This window comes from Salmo salar, chromosome 12 (genome assembly GCF_965601325.2).
Source record: "Salmo salar chromosome 12, fSalSal1, whole genome shotgun sequence".
NCBI classification, from domain to species: Eukaryota; Metazoa; Chordata; class Actinopteri; order Salmoniformes; family Salmonidae; genus Salmo; species Salmo salar.
In genome coordinates this window covers 68,843,994-68,863,008 of record NC_138302.1, presented here as the reverse complement: position 1 = coordinate 68,863,008, position 19,015 = coordinate 68,843,994, and the positions used below count along the sequence as shown (strand labels likewise).

General features: G+C 44.7%; 1 protein-coding gene and 1 pseudogene across 2 annotated transcripts in view; both read left to right on the top strand.

Moving 5' to 3' along the window:
- LOC106565522 (zinc finger protein 385A) overlaps positions 1-18,814 on the top strand; it is a 92,438-nt gene extending 73,624 nt beyond the window's left edge. For both annotated transcript variants that reach the window (XM_014132751.3, XM_014132756.3), the window contains 6 exons: positions 1,620-1,791; positions 2,464-2,790; positions 7,512-7,699; positions 7,899-7,985; positions 8,158-15,719; positions 16,865-18,814. In XM_014132751.3, the coding sequence (XP_013988226.1) occupies positions 1,620-1,791; positions 2,464-2,790; positions 7,512-7,699; positions 7,899-7,985; positions 8,158-8,430 (1,047 nt within the window). In that variant the 3' untranslated portion in view covers positions 8,431-15,719; positions 16,865-18,814. The remainder of the gene's footprint in view (positions 1-1,619; positions 1,792-2,463; positions 2,791-7,511; positions 7,700-7,898; positions 7,986-8,157; positions 15,720-16,864) is intronic.
- LOC106565524 (G-protein coupled receptor 84-like) lies at positions 16,866-18,814 on the top strand (annotated as a pseudogene).
- Positions 18,815-19,015: the final 201 nt, after the last annotated feature.

Sequence of the window (19,015 nt, the reverse complement as noted above, 5' to 3'; positions counted from 1 at the left end):
CTACGGTGAAGCATGGTGATGGCAGCATCATGCTGTGGGGATGTTTTTCAGCGGCAGGGACTGGGAGACTAGCCAGAATCGAGGCAAAGATGAACGGAGCAAAGTACAAAGCGAGATCCTTGTGGAAAACCTCCTCCAGAGCGCCCAAGACCTCAGACTTTGGCGAAGGTTCACCTTCCAACAGGACAACGACCCTAAGCACACAGCCAAGACAACGCAGGAGTGGCTTCGGGACAAGTCTCTGAATGTCCTTGAATGGCCAAGGCAGAACTCGGACTTGAACCTGATCGAACATCTCTGGAGAAACCTAAAAATAGCTGCGCAGCAACACTCCCCATCCAACCTGACAGAGCTTGAGAGGATCTGCAGAGAAGAATGGGAGAAACCTCCCAAATACAGTTGTGCCAAGCTTGTAGCATCATACCCAAGAAGAGTCAATGCTATAATCGCTGCACAAGCTGCTTCAACAAAGTACTGAGTAAAGGATCTGAATACTCATGTAAATGTAGTATTTCCATTTTTTATTTGTAGTAAATTGGCAGAATTTTCCAAACCTGTTTTTGCTTTGTCATTATGGGGTATTGCGTATAGATTGATGAGGGACATTTAAAAATATATATATATATTTTAGAATAAGGCTGTAATGGGGAAAAAGTCAAGGGGTCTGAATACCTTCCGAAGGCACTGTATATTTTGGGTTCTGATGGGTTTTGACAGTTGAACTAAGCTTGAGGCATTTATAAGTTACATTCTTCTAGAATCAATGGTTACATATGCTTAATTTATAACTCCCAAAATGGATCTAGCAACTGTAGATTTACCCTTTATAACATTCTAATCTAACACGTTGATTGTACATTTGTTTTACAGGGCATTGAAATAGTTATCACATTGACGACAAACTACAGAGAGTGTGTGCTGCTCAGCTGCTGTGTGCTGTGCTATTTTGCTTTGAGGGAGGACAGTTATAAAAACTTCAGCTCTAATGACAGTGACAGGCAGGGCAGACATTGGGGATCTCAGTGATAAATGAATGAGAGATTAAGGCATAATTGATCTGCTGAACTGCTGAAGAGTGCTCCAGCCAGGCAGCCAGCCAGCCAGCCAGCCAGCCACAGGGACAGGAAGGTACAGAGTAGGGACAGGCAGGTACCGAGCAGGGACAGCACAGGGCCTATGTGACAGCCTAACGCCATCTATTGAGAGATGTCCAGTCAACACTGTGGCTCGAGTTCACTCCACTGACCTCACTGGGTCTCAATAAATAAGACTGTGGATGACAGATACTGTACTAAACAGTAAAATAGGGCTTAGGACACAACCGCAGTGTGAAAATTACAGCAAGGGTGTGAGTGGTGTCCCATGGCCATGCTAAGGCTGCTATTGGGGTGAGCGAATTATGTCACTTGTTTCAGATTGAGTATCACTTTTCCCCAATATACACAGATATCAGATTAGCATGTTGCTCAGGTATTTGGCCTCAGTATCAGAGAGGCAAGTTCAAGCTTCTCAGCTACAGTATATGAATTTGCTATGAAGTGTATGAATATTAGTACCTACTGTATGTGGATTATGATGTGAAATATCATGCCCTCTCCTCCCCCTTGTTCTATTCTCAGAGCCAGGCAGAGGCCCACTATAAGGGGAACCGGCACGCTCGGAGGGTAAAGGGCATCGAGACCTCCAAGACTCGCCCCAAGGAGGGTGACAAGCCGGCCGCTCCCCCCACTGCTTCCCCCTCTCCACCAGGCCCCTCACCATCCAGCCCAGACCCTGACACCAGCAAACAGGGTGCGTGTGCTCTATATCGCACACGCATGCACACACACACACACACGCACACACACGTGTGTGCGTGTGTATGTGTGCATGTGTGTGCGTTTGTATGTTTGTGTGTTTGTGTGTGCGTGTGTATATGTGTCTGTCTGTCTGTGTGTGAACCCACACAGAGGCATAACCTAAACACACACACAGATGTTTCAGTCGGGGACAGTGTGTGTGTAAAGGACAGCTGTTTAGTCAGATGTCGGGCGTGAAACAGAATAGAGTGTTACAGGTGGATGTCTGCTAAGAGACGCTTCTGTCATGAATGACAAGGATTTGGTTCCCAGGCATCATTCCTTCAATTAGCAGGCCAGATGACCCTGTGCTACACACAGTGGTTAACCTACAGTAACATTAAAAGTACTGTGCTGTACTAGTGACCTTCTTTTCACTCTCTCCAACCTGAATAACCTGACATGACCCATGTGTCTCCCCCTACCCTGACTCACTCCAGATGGGGGAGACAGATGTGTGGCCCCCTGGGGCAGAGTTTTGACCCAGTAGGGTCAGACAAACTACTATACTGGTGCTGCAGGAGCAGGACCACCATTATCGTCCTCGTCATATTATTATCTGGTGTGATCTACATAATATGATCGAAAACGTTCCATTTACTATTACTATCTGTTCTGTTCACAGGTGATTCCCAGCCCCACCCACATTCAAACAGCTCACCCATGACACCCAGCCCCATCCCCATGTCTGTGCCAGACACCCCCATGCAGCTCCCTGTGTGCCCACTCCTGCCCCCTCTGAGTACGCCCATGTCTACCACCGCCACATCCTCCCCGGCCCTTGGTCCCCCCCAGGTGGACACCTCCATGGCGGGCCCCCCTGACACTGCGTCCCCAGCCCCCTGCCCCTCTTCAGGGGAGTCTGAGGAGGACAAAGCCAAGAAGCTGCTCTACTGCTCACTGTGCAAAGTGGCCGTCAACTCCCTCTCTCAGCTAGAGGCGCACAATAAAGGTAAGGTTCATTCCATCAAGAGAACTGATAACGTAATGTATAATAAAGTGTTGTCATTGAGAGTTCTGGCCTAGATAGATATTGCCATCTCGGAGGGAAAACTGTTTCCTATTGTGAAACAGATTATCCCGACAGTATTCCTGTAGGAAATTCGATATTTTCAGCAAGCTAAAATTTAGCCACACAAAGTGATACTTGAGTGTTTACAAACACAACATTTTATGTGTCTTCTAAACACCCTGATCTCTGATATTGCCTCATAAAACTGCCAGCTTACCAGAATATGGCTGTTATGTTTAAGGATGAACAGTTCATAAAACTTTATGTATACAGAGTCAAATAATTAGTTACACATGTAGTCATTTGGGCTTTCCCTATGTTATGTAAACACACTGGGGAGTTTCCACATTTGCACAAGTGTGAGCCCAGCTAACAATTCTAGAGAGAGAGAACATTTTTATAATGTTACCCGTAATGTTCAGTTGGTAGAGCACGGTGCTTGCAATGCCAGGGTTGTGGGTTCGATTCCCAAGGGGGATCAGTACAAAAATGTATGCACTCACGACTGTAAGTCGTTCTGGATAAGAGTGTATGTAAAAATGTAATTTTCCCTTAGTGTTTGAGTGTCCAGTTTTCTGTTAGTTAGACCATTCTAGCATTCTGAAAACATTTTTAGCATGTTTTGGTGAACAAAGTCAAGCAGAACTTATCTAGAACATAGTTAAAAGGTTCTCAGATTATACAATATTAATGTTATAGACACGTTTCATGGGAATGTTTCAAGAACATTCCTATTTCCAGTTTTCTTAGGGTTAGGAGAATATTCCAGCAATGTCACATCAAACATGCACAGGGGCCCAGGTTTGCAGGGCAGACAGAAGTTGACTTCACCTTCTTTCTTTCGCATGTCACACTTCTGCCGCATGGCGGCAACTGTGGGGGTGAACAACTCCTTGCGTGTCACAGGGGCATACAGTAGGTCAGCTTTTTCTTTGCCTGTTAAGCTGGACAAGTCAAAGTGCCCTTTCTCCCACCACTACTAGGCTCCTGGCGCGACCACAGCCTTCAATGGCATTACGTGAGGCCCGTAGGTTTAGATCCATAATCATACATAGTACTGTATCTCATCCCAACCGTCCTGATTCAGGGTCCCCGAATTCAGTTGCTTTCTCCCATCCTCCAGTAACTTTGCCTGGTAAGCCAACAATAAAGTGGTCATGTTAAGTGCTGTGATTGATAAGGCCGAGGCTTTGTACTTCTTATGGAAAATGGAGGCAGAAAAACGCTCAGTCCAGGGAGGGAAGTGCCCGTACTGCTAGCAGCGCCTCGTGTGGGGTGGAGATGGTCAGCCAGTGACGGCTCCACCATGAGAAGGTTGCAAAACCCAGATTCTTCCAGATTGTCATTGCTCGGGAAGCCCCTAGCCAGGATATTGCTGGTAAGGGGCTTATCCCATTATCTCTCTGAGGCCATCTGGGACTGCGGGAGGGAGCTGCTTAGAGGGGGATATGCGGGATGGGAGTCTTTTCCCATCATATAAGCCCCGCAAGGGAGCTTGCCAGTCTATATCAAGTCCGGCCACAGCTCGATTGCAAATGTTGGGGAGGCTATACTCCAAAGGGAATTCATCAGCTCCCACATCTTGGGGGTGGGATCTTGGGTCTTGAGAGGGGGAAGAGCCTGTTCATCTCCGTATCAAAGTCGAGGAGACCCATGAAATTAATCCCATTGTCGTCCTCGTCATCCCCTAGTTCATATTCCCCCAACGCTCTGTTGTCAGACAGTGAGGGGAGGGAATCAAGGCTATCCATAACCTCGCCCCAGCTGGGGTCAGTAGTGGGGTTTGAGCCTCTTGTTGTAAAAACAACATGTAAGCTCTGGCCTTTAGTTAGGCGTTAGCTAGCTAGTAGAGACCAAAGCTAGCTGGGATGTGTGGGAACACTACAGCTGTGAGGATAGTGGTGCGTTAGCTAGCTAGCAGCTACACCTGCTAAGGCAAGCTGTAGCTAGCCCCGTGTGGCAGTTAGACTTTGGGTAGGTGTTTTTCTAGTTAATACGAACAAGTAAGTGTAGGTTTGAACTAGATGAGAGAAAAGTGATAGCAATAGTACTGTGTTGCAGGTTGTAATGCTGGTGTGGTTGGCAGCTTTGTAGAAAGCTAGCCAGGTTAGCTTAAGCGTTGGGACGAGAGCTAGCCCTTTGTTAGGGTGGTTAGCTAGCTTTGCAACTAGTTAGCCAATTTAGCTAAAAGCTTACAGTGTGTGCTACCTTAGGCTTAGCCGAAGCCTTGCGGCGAGGGCTAACCGAGCCTCGATAACTAGCCATGTGGAGCTAGCTAGGCGGAGACTAGTATAACATTTATTCTACTCGAAACGAAAACCATTCGGTCGGTACTCAACTATCAACAGGAGCTGAAGTTCTACGTTTGGCAGTGTAAACCTAACATTCTGAGAACAGTTAAGTAGGAAACCAGGAATTTAGTCAAGCTGAAGAGAGCTTATTGTGACTGCAATCACTTCCGCAAGGAAGAGTGGTGAGAATGACCAGTTGGCAGGCGGTGGCTCCCTTTATGGAGGAGAGGGACTCATCTCATTCACCACTTGACCTGTCTGTCTCCAACAGATGGTGTGTGATTGGTTAATTCGAGCCTGTGGACAGGCCCAGGCATATCCCAAAGTGAGACATCAAAACTAGTTTTTGAAATATAACCATGTGCTGGTGATGGGTGTATACTCTATATATACAGAAGTATGTGGACACTCCTTCAAATTAGTGGATTCAGCTATTTCAGCCATACCCGTTGCTGACAGGTGTATAACATCGAGCATGCAGTCAGACCAACATTGGCAGTAGAATGGCTTGTACTGAAGAGCTCAGTGTGGCACCATCATAGGATGCCACCTTTCCAACAAGTCAGTTCGTAAAATGTATGCCCTGCTAGAGCTGCCCCGGTCAACTGTAAGTGCTGTTATTGTGAAGTGGAAAAGGCTAGGAGCAACAACGGCTCAGCCGCAAAGTGGTAGGCCTCACAAGCTCATAGAACGGGACAGACGAGCACGAACTGTGTATCGAGTAAAAATCATCTATCCTCGGTTGTAACACTCACTATCAGCTTCCAAACTGCCTCTGGAAACAACGTCAGCACAATAACTGTTTGTCGGTAGCTTCATGAAATGGGTTTCCATGGCCGAGCAGCCACACACAAGCCTAAGTTCACCATACGCAATGCCAAGTGTCGGTTGGAGTGGTGTAAAGCTCACCGCCATTGGACTCTGGAGCAGTGAAACTTGTTTTCTGGAGTGATGATTCACGCTTCACCATCTGGCAATCCGACGGACAAATCTGGGTTTGGCGGATGCCAAGAGGACGCTACCTGCCCCAATGCATAGTGTCAACTGTAAAGTTTGGTGGAGGAGAAATAATGGTCTGTTTTTATGTTTCGGGCTAGGCCGCTTAGTTCGAGTGAAGGGAAATCTTAATGCTACATCATGCAATGACATGACGTTCTAGACAAATCTGTGCTTCCAGCTTTGGGGCAACAGTTTGAGGAAGGCCCTTTCCTGTTTCAGCATGACAATGCCTCCGTGCACAAAGTGAGGTCCATACAGAAATGGTTTGTCGAGATCGGTGTGGGAGAACTTGACTAGCCTGCACAGAGCCCTGATGTCAACCCCATTGAACACCTTTGGGATGAATTGGAACGCAGACTGCGAGCCAGGCCTAATCGCCCAACATCAGTGCCCGACCTCACTAATGCTCTTGTGTCTGAATGGATGTAAGTCCCGCCGCAATCTTCCAACATCTAGTGGAATGCCGTCCCAGAAGAGTGAAGGCTGTTATAGCAGCAAAGGGGGGACCAACTCGATATTAATGCCCATGATTTTGGAATGAGATATTCGACGAGCAGGTGTCCACATACTTTTGGTCTTGTCGTGTACTTCAGGAAAGAAACAGTACAGCAGAGGGGAGGATGAAGAGAGAAAAGGAGAGTAGAATTGGGTGAGAATAAGTATTTAACTGGACTGAGAAAGAAGAGATGTTTCTTTTTTTAAAGAGACAAAAGGGGGTGAACAGGGACTGAATGTGAAATGACAGTGAACAATAGAAATGGTTTTGTGCTACATGACCAGATAGAATAGAGGAGGATATAGGCTACCAAAACTGCTGAATAATCCTGAACATTTTTGGCTGTGTCACTACAGCTCTCTAGTGGCGAGTTAATGTCACCACACTTTCTGGCTCAATATACTTCGGCCTTTTTATGGCCAAGTACAATGTGATCTTGTTCACCACACACTTCTGCCCCAAATAACCCGGGGACTAGGTTAATTACAATGATAGCCACAAACAAATGATGGTTTAAGGAACATACAAATACAAATATGCAACCTTAAAAAGAACACACAAAAAATAACTAAATTCTCACCTGGCTGCTGGGTGACCTAGTGCGGCCGAACGCTCCTGTCCTTTTTTGGCAGGTGTGAAATCTTATTTTTGGCCAAAATAGTTCAATAGTTCAAAGGTCAGGGTAGCTTATTCCATATTACAGTCATTAAGTCCCCTCATTTCTTAATAGTACAAAAAATACATAAAATATCAACGTTTTGATAATAACAAGAACATCATGAAATGTGAGCATGAATTAGACTACTCTCCGATGGCATCTATAGGATATTAACTTGCAAAATGTACAAAAAAAGCACTCTCTCCATGGGTGACAGGTACCAAACACAAAACCATCCTGGAGGCAAGGAGTGGGCTGGGCCCCATCAAGGCGTACCCTCGGCTGGGCCCTAACCCCAGCCCTGAGCAGGCAGGGGGGCTGCCCTCGGACCCCAACACTCAGGAACGCACCTTCCACTGTGAGATCTGCAACGTGAGGGTGAATTCTGAGCTGCAGCTCAAACAGGTGAATGAGTGACCACCATGACCACTGCTCCAGAGTGATGTTTCCCCTAGGTACAGATCTAGGATCAGCTTCCCCTCACCTCCCCTCCCCAAATCCTAACCTTAACCATAAGTGGAGAAAATGCTAAACTGACTACAGTTCAGAATCTAGAGGCAACTTTACTCTACACCTATACGTTTCATCTTCTCTTGTTCTACAGCATATATCCAGTCGAAGGCATCGGGATGGAGTCGCTGGGAAGCCAAATCCCCTCCTCAGCCGGCACAAGAAGCGCACAGACTTTGTGGTAATGCACTCTTTTTGTAGGCTATAGCAATACTTTCATTGCCTTTAATCATTAATTGATAATTAAGTAATTTATCACTGGATTGCCAAATAGACAGCATACCCTTTCTCTGCCTCTTCTCTCTCATTTCTCATTCTGACCTTTACACTGTTTCTCTCTCTGGATCTCACAGTCTTCCTTGACCTTCTCAAAGGACCTTCCAAAAACTCTGGGCCATGGACTGTTGCCCAACACCCTGGCTGTTGCTGCGGCGATGGCAGCCGCTGCCTCCTCCAATCAGCTGGCTCAGCTGCGTGCCCCTGGTCCCATTTCTCACCCTCAGAACTACCACCTCCACCACCACCTCCTACAGAGCACACTACAGGGCACGCACCTCAGCCTCCTACGGCCCGCCCCTGGGCCTATGCGCACCACCCATGGGCCAATCCTCTTCTCCCCTTATTGACGGTGGTGGGACGGGGGCCAATCAGGAAGAAGCACACTGTGAAGTAAACAGGGAAAACCATTGATAGATAATCAACAGATGTTATGACTGAAACATTTGACGGAAGCAAGACTATGCCTGTCCCTCTCCACCTTTCTTCATTCGACAACTTCCAAAGCAAAGGATTGATGGCTTGCAGTCATTTTAAAGAGGAAGGGTGCATGACAGACTCAGATGGACTTTCTGTACATGCTCTCCCTCCTTCAATCCTCCCACATTTAGTTGACTCTGAGATACGTATAGCAAAAAAAAAATGTATAGATCAAACTATACAAACTATGGCTGACTCAGTAAACTGAGCTCTGTTCTGTTTCCTGTTTCCTCCACATCTCTGTAGTTTTGGTTCAGTGCTCACCCACCCGAAGCCATCTGCTATATAAGTTCCATAAAATAAATAAAAAGCACACTAGGTTAGACACAGTAGCTGCCTCTGCTCTTAGTAATATTTCATAATTCATAGTACAGTAGAACCAATAGTGCATTACTGCAAACCCCTGTTGGGGTGTTCAATAATCAAACCCCTGTTGGGGTGTTCAATAATCAAAGTGCAGTACCTACCTACCCCACTCTGTAGTTCCAGGTTCTAGATTAGGTGCCTGCTCTGCAGATCAAGGCACAAGGTACGTTGTACTGTATGTTTCCAGGTACTAGATATATGTTCTAGTGTTGTGGATGATAGATGTTAGTCTATATATCCTCTGTTGTCAGATCAGGTGAGAGAGAGAGGAGTCGAGAGAGAGGGAGAGAGAGGGAGAGAGAGAGAGAGAGAGAGAGGAGTCGAGAGAGAGAGAGAGAGAGAGAGAGAGAGAGAGGAGTCGAGAGAGAGAGAGAGAGAGAGAGAGGAGTCGAGAGAGAGAGAGAGAGAGAGAGAAGTCGAGAGAGAGAGAGAGAGAGAGAGAGAGAGAGAGAGAGGAATAGAGAGAGAAAGAGAGAGAGGAGTCGAGAGAGAGAGAGAGGAGTAGAGAGAGAGAGGGAGAGGAGTTGAGAGAGAGAGGAGTCGAGAGAGAGAGAGAGAGGAGTCGAGAGAGAGAGAGGAGTCGAGAGAGAGGAGTCGAGAGAGAGAGGAGAGAGAGAGAGAGGAGTCGAGTCGAGAGAGAGAGGAGTGGAGAGAGAGAGAGAAAGGAGTCGAGAGAGAGGAGTCGAGAGAGAGAGAGAGAGAGAGAGATTCTAAACCCCACTGTGACTCAATGGAGAAATGTGTAGTGAATGCATCAAGATAGAGGGAAATGTTTTTAAGAAATCACAATAAGAAATTAGAAAAATGATGGACTTAAACCATTTAACTGTTGTTTTCCTAGCAGACCTCCACTTTCAGTCTTATTGTCTGTAAGAAGACAGAGGGAAAGGGAAAGTGGGACATTGCTATGTGCCTGAATCAAATCACATTCAATTTTATTTGTCACATGCGCCGAATACAACTTGTGTAGACATTACCGTGAAATGCTTGCTTACTAGCCCTTCCCAACAATGCAGAGTTTAAAAATAAAATAGTAACACAAGAAGAATAAAAATACACAAGAATTAATACAGTAAGTACCAGATCAATATGCAGAGGTACGAGGTATTTGAGGTAGATACAGTGCATTCGGAAAGCATTCAGACCGCATCACTTTTTCCATGTTGTTACGTTTCAGCCTTATTCTAAAATTGATTAAATAAAAAAATCCTCATCAATATACATAGAATACTCCATAATGACAAAGCAAAAAAATGTTTTTTAGACATTTCTGCAATTGTATTACAAATAAAAAACTGAAATACCTTATTTACAGTTAAAGTCGGAAGTTTACATACACCTTAGCCAAATACATTTAAACTCAGTTTTTCACAATTCCTGACATTTAAGTAAATATTCCCTGTCTTAGGTCAGTTAGGATCACCACTTTATTTTAAGAATGTGAAATGCCAAAATAATAGTAGAGAGAATTATTTATTTCAACTTTTATTTCTTTCATCACATCCTCAGTGGGTCAGAAGTTTACATCCACTCAATTAGTATTTGGTACCATTGCCTTTAAATTGTTTAACTTGGGTCAAATTTTTCGGGTTGCCTTCCACAAACTTCCCACAATAAGTTGGGTGAATTCTGGCCCATTCCTCCTGACAGAGCTGGTGTAACTGAGACAGGTTTGTAGGCCTCCTTGCTCGCACATGCTTTTTCAGTTCTGCCCACAAATGTTCTACCGGATTGAGGTCAAGGCTTTGTGATGACCACTCCAATACCTTGACTTTGTTGTCCTTAAGCAATTTTGCCACAACTTTGGAAGCATGCTTGGGGTCATTGTCCATTTGGAAGACCCATTTGTGACCAAGCTTTAACTTCCTGACTGATGTCTTGAGATGTTGCTTCAATATATCCACATAATTTTCCTTCCTCATGATGCCATCTATTTTGTGAAGTGCACCAGTCCCTCCAGCAGCAAAGCACCCCCACAACATGATGCTGCCACCCCTGTGCTTCACGGTTGGGATGGTGTTCTTTGGCTTGCAAGCTCCCCCTTTTTCCTCCAAACATAATGATGGTCATTATGGCCAAACAGTTATATTTTTATTTCATCAGACCAGAGGACATTTTTCCAAAAAGTACGATCATTGTCCCCATGTGCAGCTGCAAACCGTAGTCTGGCTTTTTTATGGTGGTTTTGGAGCAGTGGCTTCTTGCTTGCTGAGCGGCCTTTTAGGTTATGTTGATATAGGACTCGTTTTTCAAGCTGTTTAAAGGCACAATCAAATTAGTGTACAGTCGTGGACAAAAGTTTTGAGAATGACACAAATATTAATTTCCACAAAGTTTGCTGCTTCAGTGTCTTTAGATATTTTTGTCAGATGTTACTATGGAATACTGAAGTATAATTACAAGCATTCCATAAGTGTCAAAGGCTTTTATTGACAATTACATGAAGTTGATGCAAAGAGTTCATATTTATAGTGTTGACCCTTCTTTTTCAAGACCTCTGCAATCTGCCCTGGAATGCTGTCAATTAACTTCTGGGCCACATCCTGACTGATGGCAGCCCATTCTTGCATAATCAATGCTTGGAGTTGGTCAGAATTTGTGGGTTTTTGTTTGTCCACCCGCCTCTTGAGGATTGACCACAAGTTCTCAATGGGATTAAGGTCTAGGGAGCTTCCTGGCCATGGACCCAAAATATTGATGTTTTGTTCCCCGAGCCACTTAGTTATCACTTTTGCCTTATGGCAAGGTGCTCCATCATGCTGGAAAAGGCATTGTTCGTCACCAAACTGTTCCTGGATGGTTGGGACAGGTTGCTCTCGGAGGATGTGTTGGTACCATTCTTTATTCATGGCTGTGTTCTTCCGCAAAATTGTGAGTGAGCCCACTCCCTTGGCTGAGAAGCAACCCGACACATGAATGGTCTCTGGATGCTTTACTGTTGGCATGACACAGGACTGATGGTAGCGCTCACCTTGTCTTTTCCGGACAAGCTTTTTTCCGGATGCCCCAAACAATCGGAAAGGGGATTCATCAGAGAAAATGATTTTACCCCAGTCCTCAGCAGTCCAATCCCTGTACCTTTTGCAGAATATCAGTCTGTCCCTGATGTTTTTCCTGGAGAGAAGTGGCTTCTTTGCTGCCCTCCTTGACACCAGGCCATCCTCCAAAAGTCTTTGCCTCACTGTGTGTGCAGATGCACTCACACCTGCCTGCTGCCATTCCTGAGCAAGCTCTGTACTGGTGGTGCCCCGATCCCACAGCTGAATCAACTTTAGGAGATGGTCCTGGCGCTTGCTGGACTTTCTTGGGCGCCCTGAAGCCTTCTTCATAGCAATTGAACCGCTCTCCTTGAAGGTCTTGATGATCCAATAAATGGTTGATTTAGGTGCAATCTTACTGGCAGCAATATCCTTGCCTGTGAAGCCCTTTTGTGCAAAGCAATGATGACGGAACGTGTTTCCTTGCAGGTAACCATGGTTGACGCAGGAAGAACAATGATTCCAAGCACCACCCTCCTTTTGAAGCTTCCAGTCTGTTATTCGAACTCAATCAGCATGACAGAGTGATCTCCAGCCTTGTCCTCGTCAACACTCACACCTGTGTTAACGAGAGAATCACTGACATGATGTCAGCTGGTCCTTTTGTGGCAGGGCTGAAATGCAGTGTAAATGTCTTTTGGGGATTCAGTTCATTTGCATGGCAAAGAGAGACTTTGCAATTAATTGTAATTAATCTGATCACTGTTCATAACATTCTGGAGTATATGCAAATTGCCATCATACAAACTGAGGCAGCAGACTTTGTGAAAATGTATATTTGTGTCATTCTCAAAACGTTTGGCCACGACTGTATGTAAACTTCTGACCCACTGTAATTGTGATACAGTGAATTAACAGTGAAATAATCTGTCTGTCAACAATTGTTGGAGAAATTACTTATGTCATGCACAAAGTAGATGTCCTACAAACTATAATTTGTTAACAAGAAATTTGTGGAGTGGTTGAAAAAACAGGTTTTAATGACTCCAACCTAAGTGTATGTAAACTTCCGACTTCAACTGTACATAAGCGTTCAGACCCTTTGCTATGAGACACGGAATTGAGCTCAGGTGCATCTTGTTTCCATTGATTATCCTTGAGATGTTTCTACAAGGTGATTTGAGTCCCTCTGTTGTAAATTCAATTGATTGGACATGATTTGGAAAGGCACACATCTGTCTATATAAGGTCCTACAGTTGACAGTGCATGTCAGAGCAAAAATCAAGCCACGAGGTCGAAGGAATTGTCCGTAGAGCTCCGATCTGGGGAAGGGTAACAAAACATTTATGCAGCATTGAAGGTCTCCAAGAACACAGAGGCCTCCATCATTGTTAAATGGAAATAGTTTGGAACCACCAAGACTCTTCCTAGAGCTGGCCACCCCAGGCGCATGCACCCTGACACAGTTGCCATGTGTACAGTGTTTCCTCCGACACATTGGTGTGGCTGGCTTCCAGGTTAAGCGGGCATTGTGTCAAGAGGCAGTGCGGCTTGGTTTGGTCGTGTTTCGGAGGACGCATGGCTCTCGACCTTCGCCTCTCCCGTATCCGTACGTGAGTTGCAGCGATGAGACAAGACTGTAACTACCAATTGGATTCCATGAAATTGGGGAGAAAAAAAAGGGCTAAAAGAAGAAAAAAAAGATTTTTTAAAAGATTTTAAAAAGAACTGGCCGCCCGGCCAAACTGAGCAATCTGGCAGAAAAAGTAATTGGTCAAGGAGGTAACCAAGAACCCGATGGTCACCCTGACAGAGATCCCAGAGTTCCTCTATGGAGATGGGAGAACCTTCCAGAAGGATAACCATCCCTGCAGCACTCCACCAATCAGGCCTTAATGGTAGAGTCACCAAACGGAAGCCACTCCTCAGTAAAAGGCATATGACAGCCTGCTTGGAGTTTTCCAAAAGGAACCTAAAGGACTCTCAGACCATGAGAAACAAGATTCTCTGGTCTGATGAGTCCAACTGTAAAAGCCTGTTTTTGCTTTGACATTATGGGGTATTGTGTGTAGAAAAAAAACGATTTAATCCATTTTAGAATAAGCCTGTAACCTAACAAAATGTGGAAAAAGCCAAGGGGTCTGAATACTTTCCGAATGCACTGTATGTACATGAAGGCAGGCTATAGTGACTAGGCATCAGGATATATAATAGTAAGAGTAAAATAAAGAACAGAGTATCAGCAGCAAATTATGAGTGTAAAACTTTGTGAGTGTGCGTGTGTATGTGTGTTTGTGTTGTGTGTGTCTGTAGTGTATGCGAAGGTATGTGAGTCCCTCTTGTTAAGAGACTGGCCAATTTGGAACTGTTACAAGGAGTCAATTGGTTCGGTTGAGCATTCCTCCAGGTTCTGCCCTTATCTTATTCATTTGTATGGCTGTTGTCTAATTATTGCGTCTGTGTGTGTCTTTCTGTGATTGTGCGTGTGTGTATTCTGGATATAGATAGAGACAGATGAAGGGCATTATGCCTCAATGGTGACCACTTTCATTCAAACTGGAAGCGACTTAACGAGACTGCTAATTTCTGAACCTTTACTGGAAACTTTAGGATGACTGCACAGACCCAACACAGTGTGGTATGTGTGTCTTAAATTCATTGTTTCTACACTGTGAACAACAGGGGAAGCCTTAGAGAGATCTGATGGTGGCAGGCTCTTCCACTGAGAACACAAGGGAAGTGGGATTTCCATTCCCGGGATGCTTGCTGACCTCCAATATTTGGAGGTCAGCAAGCTGAGTGTGGCGTGAGTGAGTGAGAGACACTGTAATGGAAGATGTTTTGAAGTAAAAAATTATGTCAAAGGGGTTACAGTTAACAGAGGGGAAATGAATAAGGACCATGAACCTGTGTCTGTTTTTCTCTCATATGCTTATCACAAGCAGTGATGTGATGTATAGTAGTATAATATGCAATATTAGCTCCAGTGTATTGCAATTAATGATATATTTTCACTTTAAGAGGAGACTGTTGTCCTGCTCTGCCTCATGTGTCTGTATTCCGTACCTAACCTCACCCTAACCCATACAAATGAGCAGGCTTGGGTTGGAGCCTGGTGTCACTGTAAAGTCACCAAACTGGTTCTCATACAGTATAAGAAGGGTAAAGGACTGGGAAATTGTAGCAATACTTACAGCACTCCTGCTAACGACTCTTGTTTATTGCAATAAATAAATAAATGATATGTGTATAAATATATTAAATGTTATTTAGGAGAACTGTATTGAATCATTATTGTAAATGTAGACTGTTTTATCGATGTGAGAAAAAGAGCTTCCTTATTGTAAAAAAAAACATTGTGTAGATGAATAAATTATTACAAAATGACTGGGGTGGTGATGCTGTACAGTATGTTCATAGAAATGCTATTGTATACTGATTGTTAAGTTATTTTGTCTGACCAGGGCAGAGTGAGCTTTGACTCCAAATTAATTTGAACAAAATGAGATGTATAGTAGCAAACTGACACGGAGATTCTGTGCTGTGAAATCTCGGAACTGATCAGAATTAAGTAACAGATCCGTCATGAAACAAAACACACCGCTATGCAGCACGTATGATGTCACTGGGGTTTACCAATGATAAGATTAGAGGAAGCTCAAGAGTTTAAAAAGAGAAGGAACCAGTTGAGTGACAGATAAACTACGAAAAGACTGTGTGACAGAGAAACAGAACAACCACGACACATAGAAGAACCAAAGAACAAGATACTGCACAGAGAGACAAAGACTCCATGACAAACTTCAGAACTGAGGTGAGAAATAAACTTCAGGATCAGTAACCACCCAAGTTTTATTGTGTTATTTCTGGTGATACTCTGTTTGATTGTAATATTCCTGTGTTAAGAACACTACTTGTGGGAGTTAATGCTCTCAGTTTCAGAGAAACTTCTGTAATGTGAGTTAATGATTCACCACAGAGAAATATCTACTATAAATTTAAATGTACTTTCTTGTACTCTAGTATACTGTACAGCAGTTGACATCTAACAGAACTGTCTGACATGTACATTTATATTATGGTTTAAACTGTTCATTTCAAGGAATGCAAATGTATGGTTATTCCATCAAAGGCAGCACAATATAATATTAAGTCTGCTGTACAATCCTAGTGTTCGATGAAAAAACCCCTGGTAAAAACAGGTTGGAAGCCCAAAAGGGCTTATATGAAAACCACACCACAAGTATAAGTACAAATAATACAGCAACCAGGGTCCATTGAAACTGAGGGGGCATTTGACCCCTCAATTTGATCTATTTGTAGAATACAAATATATAAGATATGTTTTTTTTTTTTTTTTACACATAATTCATTCAAAGGTATTGCTTCTGTTAGCAACAGTAGAAAGATATTTTTGGTCACCTTTGCGAAAATGAGGTAGCATACTTGTAGTCTTCGAGCACTTAATGCATGTTGAATTGGTTTGAAAGACGTGCTGCAGCATATCTACTTCATGCCTTATTGGGCAGGAGGAAGAATAAAGAATTGTATTTTTGTCTGTGATCTGATGTGAACAGAACGTCAAACGACATAAATTAATTTACTGGAAACACAGAGCTGCAGAAACAACAAAAACAGCCGCCAAAGTCTAGGTTGGTTCTAAAACATGACATCATGGAACATATGACAGAGAACAATAATGGTTCACCAACTGATTTCAACATGCTGACAGTTTTTTTTGCCAAAGGGGAAATGGTCTAGAAGATCAGCCCAGAAACCTGCACCTGTAGCATCCCTCTCTGACATCCCCGACTCATCTAACAGCCTGCTGCTATTTACATTCTTTCTCTGTGTATGTGTAAATGATGTGATGTATTTTTACATAATTTATATCATTGTGTTTCCAATACAACTTCCCCCTGGGGAACAATAAAGTTGATCTTATCACTCTCCTCCCAGGATGCTGAAGAACATCACAGGTGACATGGGGAATGGCTCCTTCTCCTGCCACCACTCCTCGTTTGAGGCATTCCGCTGCTTTGGCGTGCTGTGGAGTTCGGCTGTGACCATAGTTGGGACGGTGGGGAACGTGATGACCATTCTGGCCGGCTGCGGACACGTTTCAACTCGCTGATCGTGAACCTGGGCCTGGCGGACCTGCTGTACTGCATCCTGCTGCAGCCTGCCTGTGTTGACTCCTACCTACACCTCCGCTGGAGGGGCGACATCTTCGGCCTCCTCTTCTTCCTCTCCAACTCTGTCTCCATCATCACACTGTGTCTGATCAAGGCAAGCCGCTACCTGCTGGTCTTTGAGTGGGTGTTCTTTGGGTGGGGCCTTGCCCTCCTCCTGCCCTCCACCTGGGCCGGGCCAGCTTCGGCCGGCTTTGGCCCATTTACGTGTTTCTTCCCTGCAGGTGTGCACCTGCAGTTTCCACCGCACCAGGTGGCGCCCTTACACCACCGTGCTGCTCTTCTTCTACTTCTTCATCGGCCTGGGCTGCGTGGTGCTTTTATTCCTGCTCATCTACAGGCGGGTCAGGGTGGCAGCAAGGGCACCGGTCAGCTACTGACTCAGCTGATGCTTCTCACGAAGGAAGCCGACCTCATCAGAACCAGGGATGGAGAGGGACAGTGGCGTCAGGAGTGGGGTGGCCACCACCCAGAGCTGGGAGTTGAACAGCCAGGGGGAACTACCCCAATACAAGGGTGGAGAGGTGAAGGGGAACCCTGGGAAAGCCCAGTCCTCCCACTCCACCTGGGGGTCTGCTTTAACTTCACATTCAGCTCACCTAGCAGGGGGACAGGAGCCCCCCCCTGCCCTTAGCCCTGCGCTCCACTTGGCTGCTCCTGCTCCTATCACTGCCCCCTCCTCCTCCACCACCTCTTCAGGGGACAATGGTGAGTTATCTTCCAGTGTTTCGTATGGTGTTTCGTCTGCTGAACATTGCTGATAAGCAGAACCGGACCCCTGCTCCACATTTTCTGTGCCAACCTCGCCTGACTCAGCAGCTGTAATAACCCTGTGCTCTACACTGTCTTGAACCGCCAGTTTGGACAGACCTACTGGGCCCTACTGGCCAGGGCCACCACACCCCTCACACACCTCTGGAAACATTGACCTTTACATTTTGGTAGTTTAGGAGGGGCTCTTATTCAGAGGGATTAATGTTGCATTCAAGACAACTGGGAACTCTGAAAAAAACAAGGTCAAATCATGACGACAGTTCGGGAAGTCGGAGCTCTAGAAAGAGGCCCGAGCTCCCGACTTGGAATTCCGAGTTGGATGACCGTTCAAAAATATTTTTCCCAGTCGTCTTGAACGCAAGTCTGAGATTTCTGAGATCCGAGTTATTTTGAAAGCGGCATTATAGTGCATTCAACTAAGCTGGGTAAGACAACCATAAAGTAATTATCACAGCACTTCAAATAGGGAAAACACTCTTCTCCCCCCATTGGTCTTGATGGAGCTACTTCCTCTATAAATTCCTCTCCTCCTTCCTGAATGTCACATTTACTATCAGCTTGCAAGGGCAAATTCAGCCATTCTGTGATTTCTTCTGGAAAGGGTTCAACGATTTTAGGCTAAGATTATGCTCACAAGGCTTCTTTTTTTTCAGTTACAAACACCAACGTACACTTACTGTAAGGCCTTAGTTCTAATAGATTAAATGGCTTTCAAAGCTCAAAGTTCACCTCTATCATGTACTGTAGTCATACAATATGATCAAAACGCATAAGGTCATCTATTTCTTTCATCAGCAAGCCAGAAGCCACCAACGGGGAGATATCACTGTATCAAGACTTGGGGGGGTGTTAGTTATGCAAAGAACCACATCCTCCTCTACATCTTGTTTATTTGTGTCATTGTATCTTGGTCTGTTTATAATAAAACAAATCTGTACTTTCATTACTTCTAGTACCTTTCTTTCACTGGACACATAGGACATTCCCCTTTTACACATGGGAAAATTCTGCCCACCCTAAATCAGAACTTTTCAAAGTCCCTTTTTTCAAGTTCCAAAATGCATGTCCTAAAGGGATGTTGCAAGTCATTATGTCTTCAATGATATGATTAAATAGGTCTCCACTTCCTGGTAGTTCAGAATAT